Here is a 16,860-nt window from a genome sequence, read left to right on the forward strand (position 1 = left end):
GGCTGAGCGTGGGGGACGGAGCTGAGCGTGGGGGGCGGGGCTGAGCGTGGAGGGCGGGGCTGAGCGTGGGGGGCGAGGCTGAGCGTGGGGGGCGGGGCTGAGCGTCGGGGGCAGGGCTGAACGTAGGGAGCGTGGCCGAGCGTCGGGGGCGGGGCGCTGGCCCGGGCTCCGGCCCACGTGGTCGCAGGAGGCTGTTCTGTTGCCGTGGAAACGCTAGCTGTGCAGCAGGCGGGCTTTACTGAACTGGAAGGTCTCCCTGCGTTTCCCTGCGAAGGCGCTTCACCCTTGGAGTCTCCGCAATCAAGAGGCGCAGGCGGCGAGGCGGGCTGCATTCAGGGGGCTCCCCTAGGATGCGCTCACCGGAACTCACCTGCCCGCCAGGAGTCCTCGAAGATGGGCCCAGTGGTTCCGGAGGCCAGGCACGTGGCGGGCAGGTACCTGTTATCGGTGTTATAGGCTGAGACTAAGCCGAGTGGCCAGTCAAGTCCATGTGCGATTCCAGGAGCCTGGGGAGCTGGAATACCTGCTGTCAGCCCTGCGGCTCGGAGCCGCCCCGCCCCCTCTGCCAGCACATCCCTCCCAGCCTGGCTCCTTAGGGTCCCGCCCATGCAAGTCTGAGGAGCTCTTCTTTACCACCTTGGACTTTGGCTTCAGAGAACAGAGCCACTTAGGTGAGTTTAGTGAATCGCGTTTTCAGACCAAATAACAGAATAGCCACGAACAGCCGCCTATTGAGTGGTGCATGCCCCGGTGGCCCGTCACAGGAGGTCTGGTCTGGAGGTGGGCGGTTCGGTCCGATGACCCGCCTAGGGCTGTCAGGAGGGCCGTCTTTCCATCTTCCATTCCGCCTTCTTCTCCCCCGTGGATTCCCCCCAGGCCTGGGCCTCTTGCCCCAGGAGGGCCCCCCCACACGAGGAACCCGCCTACTTAGAGCAGGAAGGAGGGGACACACTGGGACAGGATCCTTTCCCTGGAATTCTTCTCTCTTAGAAAAAGGAGGAAGCCACTTCCTGGGAAGCCTAGAGCCTTCCTCTCCCTGCCTGGGCCCAACGGGTCCCAGGGGGAACCCTTCCTGGGAAAGTGACTACCGGGAGGTGGGGGTGGAGAACATGACTGTTGAGTAGCAACTACACACAGGACATCCAAATGACCGTAAAAAACCACCCTGCTCATGGTGGTCCTACTTTTTGTGCTCCGTAATCTTGCTATTTATTTATTTAAAAGTTGGAGTTACCTCCAAGTAAACCTTAAATGTTGTTACAGCTTCGAAAACCGTGCCTGACATGTATGACACACTCAATACACATGGTTGAATGAATGAATGCTGCTTAAAACTATCCAAGGATGCCATGCCTCTGGCCGCTTGGAAAGGGTCCGTCCATATTATAACCATCAGCTGGGCACGGCGCAGAACAGGAAGCTCACCAGACGCAATAGCCATGGCACTTCAGATTGTTTATTGAGCACTGGCCGCAGGACGGAGCAAGGGGAAGGCCCAGGCGTGACCTCCATCGCCCAGCCTGCCCTGGGAGAGAGCTCGAGCGCCCTCCCCGCCACGGCCAACTCCAAGAGCACGAAGCACTATGATTGTTTAATTCACAAAACCGCAGCCAAACAATGAATGAAAGCTACATCCCCGGGGACTGACTTTTCACGCAGCAAATAATATCTCTTCGCCGACGAGAGACCCGGGAGACGAAGCGCAGGCGTCTGGTGGCGTCGGAGAGAGAAGTGCGGAGCCGGCGGGCTCGCTTCCACGGAGCCGGGTGCTGTTTATCTGCCTCTCCCTCCAGTTTTCAGATACACGTCTGTTCAGCGTGGATCTCTACAGGGGGAATAGCATGAACATATGGCTACATTAAAAACACACAGAAGAATCAAAGAATGTTGTACGCGTCCCTCCGAACACAGAGAAGGGTGTGTGTGAGGGAGTGTGACCTGGGAGGGAGGAGGTCTCACTGCCGACCTGGCTCCTCTGTGGCACATTGTATCGAGGTCAGAAGACCCTGCCCCGCTCCCCACCCCCTGGGAAACAGAACCTCGACCCTCCCTCTCCCTCAGAACCGTGGCCTGGGCTTGACGTGGCGGCCTCAGCGACGCTCACGTGCAGCCGAGGTGTTAAGATCTCCCTCCCTCTTGTCCAGCGGTTCTCAACCTGTGGGTCGTGACCCCTGAAAATACATCCTGCATATCAGATATTTACATGACGATTCATAACAGTAGCAAAATTACAGTTATGAAGTAGCAACGAAAATAATTTTATGGTCGGGGGTCACCACAACATGAGGAACTGTATAAATGGTCGCGGCATTAGGAAGGTTGAGAACCACTGCTAGTCCATCGGCCCTGTGACCTACTAATACACGCAGCATCCAACACAACCTATTCTCATACACACTTTGGGTAATTGTAAAGGCAGTGTTCATTAAAATGCATTTCATTTTCAAAATTGTGCTATCAATTGTTCAAGTGTATATACATTTTTTGGGACACCCTATATATGATACTCTATGTAGTATATATGATATACAATGTTATGATATGATATATAATATAGTATAGCATAGTATGATACTACATGGTATTGTATAGTAAACTATAGTACAGTAGAATATAGCTGTTAAAGTGTGTCTACATTTTTTGGGACACCCTATATATGATACTCTATGTAGTATATATGATATACAGTGTTATGATACTATATATAATATAGTATAGTATGATACTACATGAGCTGTTAAAGTGTGTCTACATTTTGGGGGGACACCCTATGTCATGATACTAAGTCGCCTCAAGGAACGGGGAGAAGTCTGCGGGGGTTACAGCCAGACGCCGTGGACAGTTTTCACGCCTGGATTTAAAGTTAGTCTGAGCCTCTAAATGACCATCGTAGCATGTGGTGCCCCCCGGCTCTCCAGACAGGACAGGAGGGGTGCTGCCCCCCTTCCCGGTGCGCTCACCGCTACTCCTGCCCGGCCCCCAGCAGGGCCGTGGCCAGCGCCTGGATGTGGGCCCAGGCCTGCTGCACGTGCGCGGACTCCGCGGCGCGGGAGCAGATGGCGAAGCGCAGCACGAACTTGTCCCTCAGGTGGCAGGGGACCAGGTGGATCTCCTTGGCGCCGTTGATTCTGTCCAGAAGGTCTTCGTTCAGCTTGTTGGAGCCCTGGGGGACCGGGGGGGGGGGAGGGGGGACGCCTCAGCGAAGGGAGCCACCGACCACTTGCCTTCATTGACAAGACAGTCAACCCGGTAACAGTTCCGGGGCCTGAGGACGCGCTGTCGAGAGCTGCCCTTCCCAGGTCCAGGGTTTGTTTTTATGAAAGTGCCCGGCCGGCTGGCTCAGGGGCTGAGCTCGACCAGGAGATCGTGGTTGGATTCCTGGCCAGGGCACATGCCGGGCTGTGGGCTCCATCCCCAGTGCAGGAGGCAGCCCATCATTCTCTCTCATCATTGGTGTTTCTCTCTCTCTCTCTCTCTCTCTCTCTCTCTCTCTATCTATCTCTCTGCCTTGCTCTCTCTGAAGTCAATAAAAATATCTTTTTTTAAAAAAAACGAGAACAGCCCTAAGCAGTGTGGCTCAGTGGATAGAGCGTCGGCCTGCGGACAGAAGGGTCCCGGGTTCGATTCCGGTCAAGGGCATGTACCTTGGTTGCGGGCACATCCCCAGTGGGGGGTGTGCAGGAGGCAGCTGATGGATGTTTCTCTCTCATCGATGTTTCTAACTCTCTATCCCTCTCCCTTCCTCTCTGTAAAAAATCAATAAAATATATTTTAAAAAATAAAATAAAAAAAGAGAAGAAAGACTGAAACGGACGTGCACGTACCTTCAGCCGGAAGCAGACCAGCCCCAGGGTGACTTCCGCGCAGATTTCAAAGCGGGGGTCCCGCTGCACCGCAGCCTCGAACTCGCGGGCCAGCTGCACGTGCTGGGGGCAGAGGGGGCCCGTCTGAGCTCGGCCCCGAACACCTCGCGGGGCTGCACGGCGGGAAGCCCCTGCTGCTCGTGTAGCATTTTCTTCAGTGTTTCTGTCACACACACACACACACACACACACACACCCGCTGTTCCCGCACAGACGGAGGACAGGCTCGCGTGACCCTGTGAAAGGGTGGCGTCTCCAGTTAAACCCACCCACCCACCCCGTTCTCCTGTGTCTGTCCCACCAGAACACTATGTTTTCAGAGGAAACACTGCACAGAGGTACTGAACATTCTGGAAAGGAGGGGTGGCTGACCGAGTGCCCAGAGCAGGCCGTGCGGGCCGCACCGCAGCCTCACGCAGGCGGCACCGCCCTCAGCCCATTCTGCAGATGAGCAGACTGAGGCTGGGCTCCGACGCGGGGCCTAGGGCCGGAGCTTCGGGCCTGCGGAGGCCGCGGCTGTTCCTGATGCGACGGTGCCCGCCGCCACCGAGCCAGGAGACCACGTCAGCCCCTCGCCCGCGCACACGGCCTCCCTCGCGTGGATAATGGCGCCGCGTGACTTCCAGGTGGGTATGGAGCCCAATAGCCAACTCAGACGGTACCTGAGCTGGGAACGTGGTCTCGGTGCGTGTCTTTCTAGTCTAGATCCAGGCACCCGGCCTGGGGCAGGTGCTGGGAGGGGCGCAGGGGGCATCTGAGCAGCATCTCTGCTTGAGGTGTGGGTGGGGCTGAACCCCCAGGTAAAGGCGCAGTTCCCAGTCACATGGGACAGGTGGTGCCACCAGAGGGCGCCAAAGACTGGGGCCTGCAGGGGACTGGAGGCTCTGGCCACACACCCGCCTGGGGACAGGCTGGCCGGCCCCCTCCTCCGTCCGCAGGATGGGACCCTCAGAGGGAGGCTCGCAGTGTCTTTAACACGAGGCAGCAGGACCCACCCCAGAGGCCCCGGGCTGACAGCTGGAATCGTGGTGGGGACATGAGCCACCACGGCCACGCTCCTTCCCCAGACGCTGCGTCTTCATCGTGTCTGGGAGCGGCGCTCTCACCCTCAGCCCCACACGCTCCCTGCGAGGATGGCGGGCGGGCGGGCGGGCGGGCGGGCAGCTGGGACGTTTGGCGGCTCTACGCTGGGTCACCCAGCCAGTGCCCCGTCTCAGAGGACGGCCGGGGACATCCTGTCCAGCCCACAGGGCTGAGCCTCGGTCGGCACCAGGACTTCGAATGGACGGAGGCCAGGGCACGACCGCTTGAGCCAGAAGCTGCAGGCGGCCCCCTGCCATGGACGCCCAAGACCTCTGTCCCCGCAGACGGGGCCGTGGCCGAGGAAGGACGCAGGGATGGGAGGGACCCCGTGCGAGCGGCAGGCCTTGTGCAGCAGATAAGTGGGGGCGGGGGGCCGGCTTGGGTAAGTCCCAGCCACACGATGGCCTCAGTTTCCTCAATTGTTAAAAAAAATAAAATAAAATAAAAGCAGGGGCGGGGCTCAGGGGTTGAGCATCACCCTGTGAACCAGGAGGTCAGGGCTCGACTCCCGGTCAGGGCACACGCTTTGGCTGCGGGCGTGCAGGAGGCAGCCGCCCCCTGATTCTCTCTCATCATTGATGTTTCTCTCTCCTTCCCTCTCCCTCCCTCTCTCCCTCTCCCTTCTTCCCCCTTCCTCTCTGAAATCAATAAAATATATTTAAAATACAGAAAGAAAGTCCCACCTCCCAGAGACAGTGGGAAAGTCACCTTGCGGATGTGGGCCTGCAGGCCCGTGACCCCGTACAGCCGGAACACGAACCACATCTTCAGGGAGCGGAACCTGCGTCCCAGCGGCAGCTGCCAGTGCTGCGGGGGACAGACAGCCTCAGCGGCGGGCCAGGGGCGCCCGCCCCCCCCTCCCCTAAGGACAGCGAGGCCCAGAGAGGAGGGAGCAGGTCTCGGCGAAAGGCCGGGGGCGGAGCAGTGGTGCTGTGAGCTCAGGGCCCGCTGTTGAGCGCACACCGGCCCGAGCTGGGCGGGGGCGCCCTGGAGAGCTGGAGGGCAGCCGGGAGGGGCAGATGCCGCTTAGAGCTGAAACTCCCTCTGCACCCAGCCTCGTCCCCCTGCTCCCCACCTCCCCCAGACCCCGTCCTGAGGGGACAGGGACTGGGTTTTGTCTGCTTCATTCCCAGCCCAGCCCCTCGCCCGGCTCAGAGCAGCCATCCCTCCGTGACCTCCCGTGGGAGGCGTACTGTGGTTCCTGTGCTTAAACCACCAGGAGGAAAACCCGTTCCGCCCGAGGCGCCCACAGGCCTCTGCCCGTCAGTGTTCTCTCCGTGGACCTCCCATGAGCGACTCTGGGCACTCGGCCTCCACGGTGGACAGCACGTGAGCCTGTCCCCGGGCTGTCCGATCCACTCGGCATAAGCCGCCCAGACGGACAGAGGGAGACGCAGCTCCCCCACCCGACAGCATGGGAGCCAGGCTGGTGGGCGGGCCCCAGCCCAGGTCCCAGCTCTGCCTTCCGACTAGGGCAGCAGCTTCTCCACCTCCCAGCCCGACTCCGACTCCGCTGCCAGGGGACTGCGGTGATGCCCGCTCCGCCGAGACCAGGTCCCCTGGACGAGGGCCACTCCGTCTAAGGACACGCCCATCCCTGGAGGACAGAGTGCAGAGTCCCCATCCCGCGGGGAAGTTCCCTCGGAGCTGACTCCCTCCCACGGTCAGAGCTCAGCGGAGCTGCTGGCCTGGCCTCCTTTGCTGTCAGGATGCGGGAGGGCGTGTCCTCTAGTGGGACCCCCATCATGCGAGGCCAAGGGACCAGCAGGGCTTGGGGCTGCCACAGGCCCAGCCCCGCCTCCCGTCTGCACTACAGGGCCCTGCGCTGCAGGGACGGGACGCAGCGACCACTTACCCTGTAGTCAGTGATGAGCCCTGGGAGAGAGAGAGGAAGAGAAGAGAAACGGTCAGACACACGGGGTCACAGGCCTAACTTCTCCGTTCACGGTCAGTCCGCCCCCTCTGGACCCAGGTGCCCAGGGCCCTGCGGGAAACGCTGAGCTGTGCGTGGCCCCGCGCACGGCCCTGCCGCAGCCCTGGGGGCAGACACGGACCGCGAGGCGCTCACCCGAGTCCTGGTGGCCGTGCCGCAGGTACACGGGGTCCAGCTTGAAGGCTCCGGTCAGGTCCGCGCGCTTCCTCACCCTGGTTCAGGGACAGCGACAGCTCAGAGGGCCTCTCGGGGGACTCCGCTCGGCCCCTGTGCCCTGCACCTGGCCCAGCGCCTCACCTGCTCCGGGACCCCTTCCCTGCCCTCCGCACAGGCCCTGCCTTTGTGCTCCCGCCGCCCTGGCTCTGAGCACCTGGGGCAGGAGGTATAAGGAAGAATAAATATTTGGCCCGTGTGGCTCAGTGGTTGAACCAGGAGGTCATGGTTCAATTCCTGGTCAGGGCACAGTCCCGGGTTGTGGGCTCGATCCCCAGTGGGGGGGCGTGCAGGAGGCAGCCGATCCATGATTCTCTCTCTCTCCTTTCCTCTCTGAAGTCAATAAAAACATATGTATATAGTTTGAAAAAGAATAAATATTTGGTCTTTGTCCTTGGTCCCCGGCACACGGTGCCTAAATCCCCTGGAGTCTGTGCCGTGAGGAGGGTGTCTCCTCGCTTAGGAGGGGCGGCCGCGGGAACACCGGGTCCTGGGGAGAGGGTGGAGCTGTGCGCCCCGTTCCCCACGCTCCAGGCGGGGAGAGGGCTGGAGGTTGAGTCCATCCCCAGCGGCCAATGAGTTAGCCAACTGCACCTCCGTGGGGAGACTCCAGGCCCTACACGGCGATGCTGGGGAGCTGCTCATGGACCCGCGGGTCGTGGCTTTTATCCCCTGTGTCCCTCCAGGCCCAGCGCTGGCCTCAGGGTGCCTGGTGTGTGCGGGGTGAGCAGAGGGCTGGTGGGGAGCAGGTGACACCGCCTGGGGCATTCTGTCCCAGACCTCAGCCCTCCTGCACCTGTGTGTCCCCCGGAACACGCATCGGGGTGATGGTCACGGTGAAAGCCCAGGCCACACCTCCCACAGGGACGGGGATCTGTGATAATGCCTCCCCCCACCACCACCCACCCCGGGTTCTTTGGCAGCATGGGCACCACCTTGAAGCAATTTTGTGGCAAATAGATGATCTGAGAGCAAACTAGAAACCTCGCTGGTTTGGCGCAGTGGATAGAGCGTCAGCCCACAAACCGAAGGGTCCAGGGTTCGATTCTGGTCAAGGGCACGTGGCAGGATTGCAGGCTCCTCCCCGGCCCGGGCCCTGGTCAGGGCACGTGCGGGAGGCAACCAATCGATGTTTCTCTCTGTCTTTCCCTCTCTCCCTAAAAATAAATGGGAAAATATCCTCGGGTGAGGATTAAAAATGAATAATAAATAATGGAAACATTGTGCAGCGTTAAAGCTGTGGTTTTAAAACAGATACGGATAGTAATACATCCACCGGGCTGCTTAGGAGGAAACCGGAGCAAAACCGCCTGTCCTTCCCCTCGCCGCCCCCAGGGGGCGCCATGCAACTGCCTGGCTCCATCACGCCCAGCGTTCTGAATTCTCCGCACAAATCCCTCCGTCCTCTATGGTGTTGATGTGCACGTTTCTAAACAACATACAAACTCAAGATGTTTAAGCCTAAGTGGCATCGTTTTGGGGGGCCCCATTCACTCCCGTTCCCTGCCACAGCGGGGCCCACCCACCCAGTGGGCACATCCTGCTCGTCGCCCTCCTGCTGTTACTGTTAGACACGGTTCCGCTGCGGGGACAGGACAGCGTGGGGCCCCCTAGCTCCCAGGGGCGGGGAGAGCGTCAGCCCACACCTGGGTGGAAGCGGCACCAAGGGCATCTCAAGGTCATGCCGCCCGCCAGCTCCTGCCAACACTCAGCGTGGACGGACGGGGAGAGGACCCTGTGCTCTGCTACAAGCAAGGCCTCTTACGTCCTCTCTTTTATTATATATATATATATTTTTATTTCAGAGAGGAAAGGAGAAGGAGAGAGAGATGGAAACATCCTGAGAGAGAATCATGGATGGGCTGCCTCCTGCACGCCCCACACTGGGGATCGAGCCGGCAACCCAGGCCTGTGCCCTGACCGGGAATCGAACCCTGACCTCCTGGGTCACAGGTCGATGCTCAGCCACTGAGCCACACCAGCCGGGCCTTATGTCGTCTTTAAAAGTCTGCAGCTTGGCATAGGCCCCCTGACGAGGGCTTGGGTTACCTCTCGGGGCCAGTAACAGCTGGAAAGACTCAGGCTACTGACGGGCCCCAAGAGCAGAGCCCAAAGAACCCACAAGGTCACGGGGAAACCGTGCAACCGGCCAAGCACAAGCTCTAGCATCAAGCCTCGCCCGCACCACAGGGCTGGGGTCTCCCGCAGTCACTAAATCTACAAAAGGACTCTGAGCAGCAGCAGCGGGCAAGCGCGGTGACACGTTCCCTGATAACAGTTCATTGCAGCCCTGGCTGGTGTGGCTCCATGGATAGAGCGTCGGCCTGCGGACTGAAGAGTCCTGGGTTCGATTCCAGCCAAGGGCACGTACCTGGGTTTCAGGCTCCTCCCGGCCCAGGCCCTGGTCAGGGTGCGTGCAGGGGGGCAACCTATCGATGTATTTCCCTCACATCAATATTTCTCTCTGTCTTTCCCTCTCTCTTCCACTCTCCCTAAAATCAATGGAAAAATATCCTCAGGTGAGGATTAAAAAAAAAAAGTTAATTTTCTTTGGAAGAACAATCCAGCCCCTTTGAGAGGCAGATCCATGTGCCTGGGTGTGTGTGGGGTGGGACTTTCTCTGGAGGACGCCTGGCGTTAGAGAGACATTGCATAGAAAGGATGCAAAACGCCGAGCGGACACTGAACAGCTGAGCAGAGTAAGGAAACCGCTGGGAGACGTGTCTGCTGTGGCTGTAAAGACGGCGGGTGTTGTTGCCCTGACCGGTGTGGCTCAGTGGGTAGAGCGTCGGCCTGCGGACTGAAGGGTCCCAGGTTCGATTCCGGTCAAGGGCATGTACCTGGGTTGCGGGCACATCCCCAGTGGGGGGTGTGCAGGAGGCAGCTGATCGATGTTTCTCACTCATCGATGTTTCTGACTCTCTATCCCTCTCCCTTCCTCTCTGTAGAAAATCAATAAAATATATTTTTTAAAAAAAGACGGCGGGGGTTGGAAGCGTCCGTCACCTCGTCCGTTTCCGTGTTTAGAAAGGGTCACCAGCGTTGGTGAGATCTCATGGCGCTGCGGAGGGGCACTTGCTGCTTAAGGAATGGAAAAAAGCCCGGAGAGCAATGAAAAATAGAAACCCCTTTTTAGCTTGTCTGGGTGGCAGCAGAGCCTCTCAGCACATCTATAAAAACTTACCGCGTACGTGTTTGCTTGTTTTCGGCTCAGGCGTGTGGGGGCACCCGCCCTCCCTCAGGGGCCCCCGAGCCTCCTCAGGTCTCCATTCTATGGCTGGGGACACCGCCCGTCACCGCTGCGGCCTCTCGGGGTGGATGCGGATCGTGGGGACGTTCAGGACGGCGCAGGAGAGCCCCTGAGCGCGCCTCGGGCTCCATTCTCTGCCCCCTCGCCACCACCACGCCTCGAGGCACGGCTGTCCACGCCCTCAGCAGGCACGCTGCCGACCCACCGGACCGCGCACTCAGCGGCCACCGCGCCGGCCACCGGGCGGGCGGGAGATGCTGCCTGCGCCCGCTGCTGTCTAAGGCCGCGAGGCTGCCCACACTGGCCCCAGACCAGGACGGTCCAGGGCTCAGAGAGAGAGAATGGAATTTGTGTCGGGTTCAACAAAAGCAGAACTAGAACCGGGGCCTGATTCTGCCTCATTCCTTTTCCTTTTTTTCCCCCTCAACCGAGGGTATTTTTCTATTGATTTTTAGAGAGAGTGGAAGGGAGAGGGAGAGACAGAGAGAAACAACGGTGTGAGAGAGACACATCGACTGGTTGCCTCCTGCACACACCCTGACCAGGGCCGGGGAACCTGCCACCAAGGTCCATGCCCTTGACGGGAATCGAACCCGGGGCCCTTCAGTCCACGGCGGGCGGGGCTGCCTCGTCCTCCAGGATACATTGTAACAGTGCCCACGTGTTCGTTTGTAAGTGTGTGCGCTTGTGCCTCTGTCCCGGATCCACGGGGTGGGGTGTCCCTGAGATACAGGTTTTCCACTTCAAATTCACGCTTTTGCAAGAGGGTGGATGTGACCTGCAAGAGGGTGGGTTTGAAGCGGAAGGACCTGCACATACTTCTCTCTCTGCCTCTCCTTCCTCAGACCAGTTACCAGCTTCCCCTCCGCGGCGGCTCACCCTGTCGGTGGTGCCGGCCCGGATGGCGTGCCCGTCGGAGCAGCATCCGCACCCCGAAGGCCCGTCCCTAAGGCAGGGACAGCAAAGCCACCCCGTGACGCTGGGGCCGGGCTGCAGGGATGACGACAGAGGCAGGAGAGAGCCACCGGGCAGCGGGGTCACGTCAGACGTAAGATTCCTGCAGCGCCGGGTCGGGTCGCGCTGCGAGTGAGAGGCGCGGGCGCCGGGGAGGACGGACGCGGGCCCCTGGCCCATCCGCAGGCAGGCGGCCCCTCTGCCCAGACGGCCGGGAACTCGGGTCTGTTTCCTTCCTCACAGAACCGGGCTGGCGTTGAGCCTGGCATGGCGTAGACTGCGTGGCCCGCGGCGGAGGCCCCCGAGCCCGGGACGGGGCCACTCGGTTCCTGCCCGCTGTGCTCCACCTCAGTCCCCTTCCAGGGAAACGGGCCCCTCCTCCTCGCGTGCCCTGGGTCTGGGCGGGGCTGCTCACCCACCGGGACCCCTGGGGAGCGGGGCTATGGAGGGCTGAGCCCAGGTCCCGGGGGGCCCAGGTCAGCAGGGTGACCTTGACCTCGACCTTGACCTCGTCCCCGCCGATGTGCAGAGAGGGACTTCGCAGGAGGAGGCCCGGGGAAGGGCGGTTTGGGTGCAGTGAGAGCAGAGACTCCCACGTTTGCCGAGATTCAAACAAACAGGGTGCAAAGGCATCACTTAACGGGACAGGGTTTAGAATGAGCTGCCGTGGGAACCCCTCACTGCGATGCATTTGGAGATGGAGCTTTTAAAGAGGCGATTACGTTAAAAAATAAAAGGCCATTTGGCCCTGACCAGTGTTTCTCAGTGGATAGAGCGTCAGCCCGTGGACGACCGTCTCAGGTTTGGTTCCGGCCAAGGGCACGTCCTTGGTTGCAGGCTCGATCCCAACCCTGGTCGGGGCGTGTGCGGGAGGCCACCAATCGGTGTGTCTCTCTCACATCCATGTCTCTCTCTCTCTGCCCCCCTTCCTTCCACTCTCTTTAAAAACCAGTGGGAAATACCCCTGGGTGAGGAGTAACACCAAACACTAAGATAAAGTGAGATCACCGGCCTAGGCCTGGCGAAGCCGCCGGGAGTCCCGGCGAGACTGTCCCTCTCAAACTCCCAGGAGCCCGTGCCTGGTGGCCGTGCCCCGCCCACGGCGTTCCTCCAGCATCACGCGTGGACGGAGCAGCGCCCGGCCCCTCCTGAGCTCCCGGCCGCTGCCTGCGCTCCCAGCCGCGCAGACACAGCCGGGCCGGCACAGCCGTGACGAGGGCCCGGGCCCGGCCTGGGGAGCAGAGCGCCGGCTCCTCGGCACCTGGGCTCAGATCCGACCACACCGGGAGCAGCACCGAGGCTGCTGGACCGGAAGCCAGTCCTGCGTCTGCCTCCTGTGAAGGCGGGCAAATCCCACCACAGCTTTGCCGGGGCGGATTCTTCCCTCTGGGCCTCTGAGTACACGGCCCCCTCGGCCACCGTGGCCGCCAGGGGCGCGAGCAGGGGCTGCAGGGTGAGAAGGGAGGTGGCCGAGGAGGAGCTGCTGCCCCACTGGGCCCCACGCCCACAGCGGCTCTGGCTCCCGGGGCCGGGCGGGGCTAGGCAGCGCGGTGGTGACTCACCACATGGCCGAGCAGTCGAAGTTCACCAGCAGCCACTTGTGGGGGTTGAAGTTGAAGGAGTCTGCAAACTGCCCAGAAGCCAAGGAAACAAAAGAGGGGACATGTGGGTGACTCGCGTCGCCACCAGGCGGGGCCGGCGCAGAGGACCCAGCGGCGGGCTCCCCCTGAACCGGGGGACCAGGCCGGGGGGTCGTGGGGTTGCAGGAGCCTGGCCTCTGGGCTGTGACTTACATGGGCGGCCGCTTTCCACTCAGTTCAAGGGGCGGTGACCACGCACACCCACCCATGACACACGAAGCTCACGCGGATCATGGGGGCTGGGCTCGGGCAGGCAAGGCGGGGCCGGGGCAGGGGGTGCAGGCCCAGCTGCAAACAGCTGGCGCGGGCCCCTCCCGGCTGTGGGCCCCGCCACAGTGTCCAGCAGAAAATGAGAGATTTTAGCCACCAGGGCCCGAGGGCGCCCTGCGGGCTCCAGCACCATCCTGCTCAGCCCTGTGTTTCTCAAAACGTGCGCCTGCCCTCCCCTGACTGACGGCAGGACGGGGTGCACCTGGAGGCCGGGCCCGCCACAGGGCTAATCAGTCACCACGCGGCCAGGCACGGCCTGCCCGGCCGGCCTCCTAATGGAGGACTTGGAACTCTTCCCGGGGCCCCTCCGTGTGGTTCCAGGATGAGCCCCGAGGAGGCAGGAGGGGGGGCAGGTGAGAGCATGGGGGGCCGTGGTCAGCTGACCACCCGCTCGGGGCACAGCTTCATTTCCTCCCGGGCGCCCATAAAAATCATGCGAGAAAGAGACAGGAAATGACAAGGGGTCTCGTTTGCTGATCAAAGGCAGCGCGAGGTGGGAGGAGGCCGCCTGCCAGCGTGTTATTAGCTCTGCTCGGTTCTGTTTAACAGCCCCCGCTCCCCCGCTCTCCATCCGCTGACGGCCGGCTCTTATCTCCCCCAGGCCCCAGACAGGATATTGCAGCCCTTATCTGAGCGCCGCGCTGAGCGTGGTCGCCAGGCAGGACCGAGTCCTGGGATGGGGGAGGCCGACCCCAGGGCCGGGCGCGAGATCCTGTCTGCGCTGATAGAACCCAGCTGGCGGGCCGCCGCCACGGGGGTGTGACAGGGAGGCACCCCGTGAAAGGCGAAACCCCGAGTTCATGGGGCAGAGAAGGGAGTCGCAGGAAAAGGTCTGAAACCCTAAACCTGGTGGTGAGAAAGGACCAGGCCCGGGGGAGGCACCCAGACCCCCCAACGCCCGCCCTGCCTCCCTGGCGCTGGGGGAAGCCGGGCCTGGGGAGGGGTGGGTGCCACACACCACGTAAGGTGTTTATTCTTCACGTCCCAGCACCCAGCAAAGCCGGCGTTAGCGGGACCTGCCGAGCTGGGCGTCAGCACCCCGCCGTCAGAGCCTCGGCACCCCGTCTTCACAGGCACCTCGGGGTCCCCGTGTCCGCCCGGGGACTGACTCAGCCCTCGCACGCACGCAGTGGTCAAGGCATCATCCCTGAGTGAAGGAGGGACTCAGGGGTGGACGTGACGGCCACGTACGCCCGTGCTACTCCCCGCGGCACGAACAGGATGGCTGCTTTGGAAGCCGGGGACTTGGTATTCTGCGCCTCCGGCCCCGCTGTCCTGGCCTGAGGGCATGATCAGGCCCAACTGGAAATTAGAAAATCGAGGGGCACGTGCCATGAGAGCGAGACCGGCCCCGAGGCCTGGCGACAATTACTCAGCGTCTGATGCTCGCCCAGCACTGACTGCCAGGCGCGGTCCGCCCGTTACATGCGACTAACTCCTCTGACGCCGACAACACCCCTCGGAGCCCAGCTCGGGAGTGGGGAGAGGGTGCGGGAGGGGAGCCAGTCCGAGCGGCCTCCTGCCCTCACCCCTGCGCCCGTGCACGGCGAGGCCGCTGAAGCCCTGCCTCTGAGCACAGAGCGGATGCCGTGGCTCCTCCGCCCCATCTCCTCCCCGACACACCGCCTCAGTCCTGCTCCTGACACCTGGGTCCTGGCGGGAGGAACTTCCTGCCCGTGAGCTGCCCACAGGCTGCGAGGCCTCAGGCTCGATTCTGGTCGAGGGCACGCACCTCGGTTGCCGGTTGCTGGCTCGATCCCCGGCCCCAGTCAGGGCACGTGCAGGAGGCAGCCAGTCGATGTGTCTCTCTCACATATAGGGTGTCCCAAAATTCACGCAAGATTTGAATTTTGCATGAGCATTAACAACAACAACAACAAAAAATAAAAGCCTAATTTTACTTGGTTTATTGAATCAGATTCTAATATCTGTTGCCCTTTGATTTCAATCCCTTCAATTTGATAAGCATCACCAAGTACCAATTATGGCCCAGGAGCAGGGACCATGAAAACCAATGAAGACCACGGCTTTGTGTATGTGCCAGCTAAGCCGTGGAGGCCATTTACCCAATGTGCTATTCCATCCATAACCCTATACTGTATGCTTTATGAATCGATAAAAAATTTACAATTTTAATTATAAGCCTATGTTTTCTATCAAAATTACTTCTTGCGTGAATTTTGGGACACCCTATAGATGTTTCTCTGTCTCTCTCTCTCTTCCTCTCTTCCACTCTCTCTAAAAATCAATGGAAACATGTCCTCAGGGGAGGATTAACAAAAAACATAAAGTAAAGTAGCCCATCAGCCTGGCCGGCGTGGCTCAGTGGTTGAGTGTTGACCTAGGAACCAGGAGGTCCGGGTTCGATTCCCGGTCAGGGCACACGCCCGGGTTGTGGGCTCGATCACCATGAGGGGCGTGCAGGAGGCAGCAGATCCATGATTCTCTCTCATCATTGATGTTTCTCTCTCTCTCCCTCGCCCGTCCTCTCTGACATCAATCAAAGCACATTTTTTAAGGTGGCCTCTGTAGGGAGCACACCTACCTCCACGCCGTCCAGGAGGTGCCGGAACTCGGGGCAGATGAAGGCGCTGCCCGCGTAGGCCGCGTCCACGTGCAACCACAGGTCCTCCCAGTTACCTGGCAACCAGAGGGACGTGTGAGTCCCCAAATGGGAGCCCTTCTCATGTGGGGCTCGCGGGGGGCGGGCGTGGGGCTCACGTGGGGTCTGGCCGCCGACTCGTCCCAGCCCACAGCCCATCACTAGCCGGTCTTGGGATCTCGGAGCCGCTCCCCTCGAAGGCAGGGAAGCGGGGGGCAGGGGCCTGCACGAAGGCCTGCTGCGCCTGGCACAGACCAGGGCTCAGCGCATGCGCGGAAAGTGCGGGGAGATGGACGCGATGGCCCCTGGCCTCCAGGCGGACCCTGAGCCTCTATGAGAAAACCTGGAGTCCCCAGGTGGGGGCGGAGGGGAGATGGCCCTTAACACAGGCTCTCAGACCCTCCTCTGGGGAACGGAGCTCTGGGCATTGCTCTGCTAATCACTTCACGGACTTGCTTAGCCATGGCCAGGAGTCTCGGGAAGCGGGAAGAGACACGGGGAAGACTGCTCAAGGGCTGATGGTTCTCAGTCCGCAGCTACGCGGCCCTCCCCCCCGGGCGCGCACGAGAGCGGGGAGGGCGATTCTTGCGGGGGCAGCCTGGCCGTGGTGCCCTCTAAGAAATGACGAGTGCGGGACAGCTCGGCCGCGCTGTGAGGGCAGCCCCTGTTCGGAGTTTGCAGGGGGAGCTCAAGCTAATGCGGTTTGGGTCGTGGCAAATACAAAGCATTTTGGCCGAGGCTGGTATAGCTCAGTGGGTAGAGCATTGGCCTGCGGACCAAAGGGTCCCGGGTTCGATCCCGGTCAGGGGCACGTACCTTGGTTGCAGGCTCCTCAGGCCCTGGCCCTGGTCGGAGGCAACCAATCAATGTGTCTCTCTCACATCGATGCCTCTCTCTGTCTCCCCGCCTCCCTTCCACTCTCCCTAAAAATCCATGGGAAAATATCCTCGGGTGAGGATTCACCACCACAACAACATACAAAGCGTTTGCAAGCCTTCCCAGCGTGAAGCAGCACTACGCTGGGGTCCACTTTATTGTGCAAGGCAGCGGTT

At 60.8% G+C, this 16,860-nt stretch overlaps 1 protein-coding gene across 8 annotated transcripts in view; it reads right to left on the bottom strand.

The window, feature by feature from the left end:
* Positions 1 to 1,436: 1,436 nt before the first annotated feature.
* Positions 1,437 to 16,860, bottom strand: part of DDC (dopa decarboxylase) — a 40,679-nt gene continuing 25,255 nt past the window's right edge. For 7 of the 8 annotated variants that reach the window (XM_036327220.1, XM_036327221.1, XM_036327224.1 and 4 more), the window contains 8 exons: positions 15,752 to 15,846; positions 12,859 to 12,926; positions 7,015 to 7,091; positions 6,802 to 6,821; positions 5,655 to 5,753; positions 3,825 to 3,926; positions 2,961 to 3,163; positions 1,437 to 1,825 (listed from right to left, as the gene is read on the bottom strand). In XM_036327220.1, the coding sequence (XP_036183113.1) occupies positions 2,963 to 3,163; positions 3,825 to 3,926; positions 5,655 to 5,753; positions 6,802 to 6,821; positions 7,015 to 7,091; positions 12,859 to 12,926; positions 15,752 to 15,846 (662 nt within the window). In that variant the 3' untranslated portion in view covers positions 1,437 to 1,825; positions 2,961 to 2,962. The remainder of the gene's footprint in view (positions 1,826 to 2,960; positions 3,164 to 3,824; positions 3,927 to 5,654; positions 5,754 to 6,801; positions 6,822 to 7,014; positions 7,092 to 12,858; positions 12,927 to 15,751; positions 15,847 to 16,860) is intronic. The other variant, XM_036327227.1, reaches the window with a different exon arrangement.

The sequence above is a fragment of the Myotis myotis genome, unplaced genomic scaffold (genome assembly GCF_014108235.1).
Source record: "Myotis myotis isolate mMyoMyo1 unplaced genomic scaffold, mMyoMyo1.p scaffold_m19_p_11, whole genome shotgun sequence".
NCBI lineage: Eukaryota > Metazoa > Chordata > Mammalia > Chiroptera > Vespertilionidae > Myotis > Myotis myotis.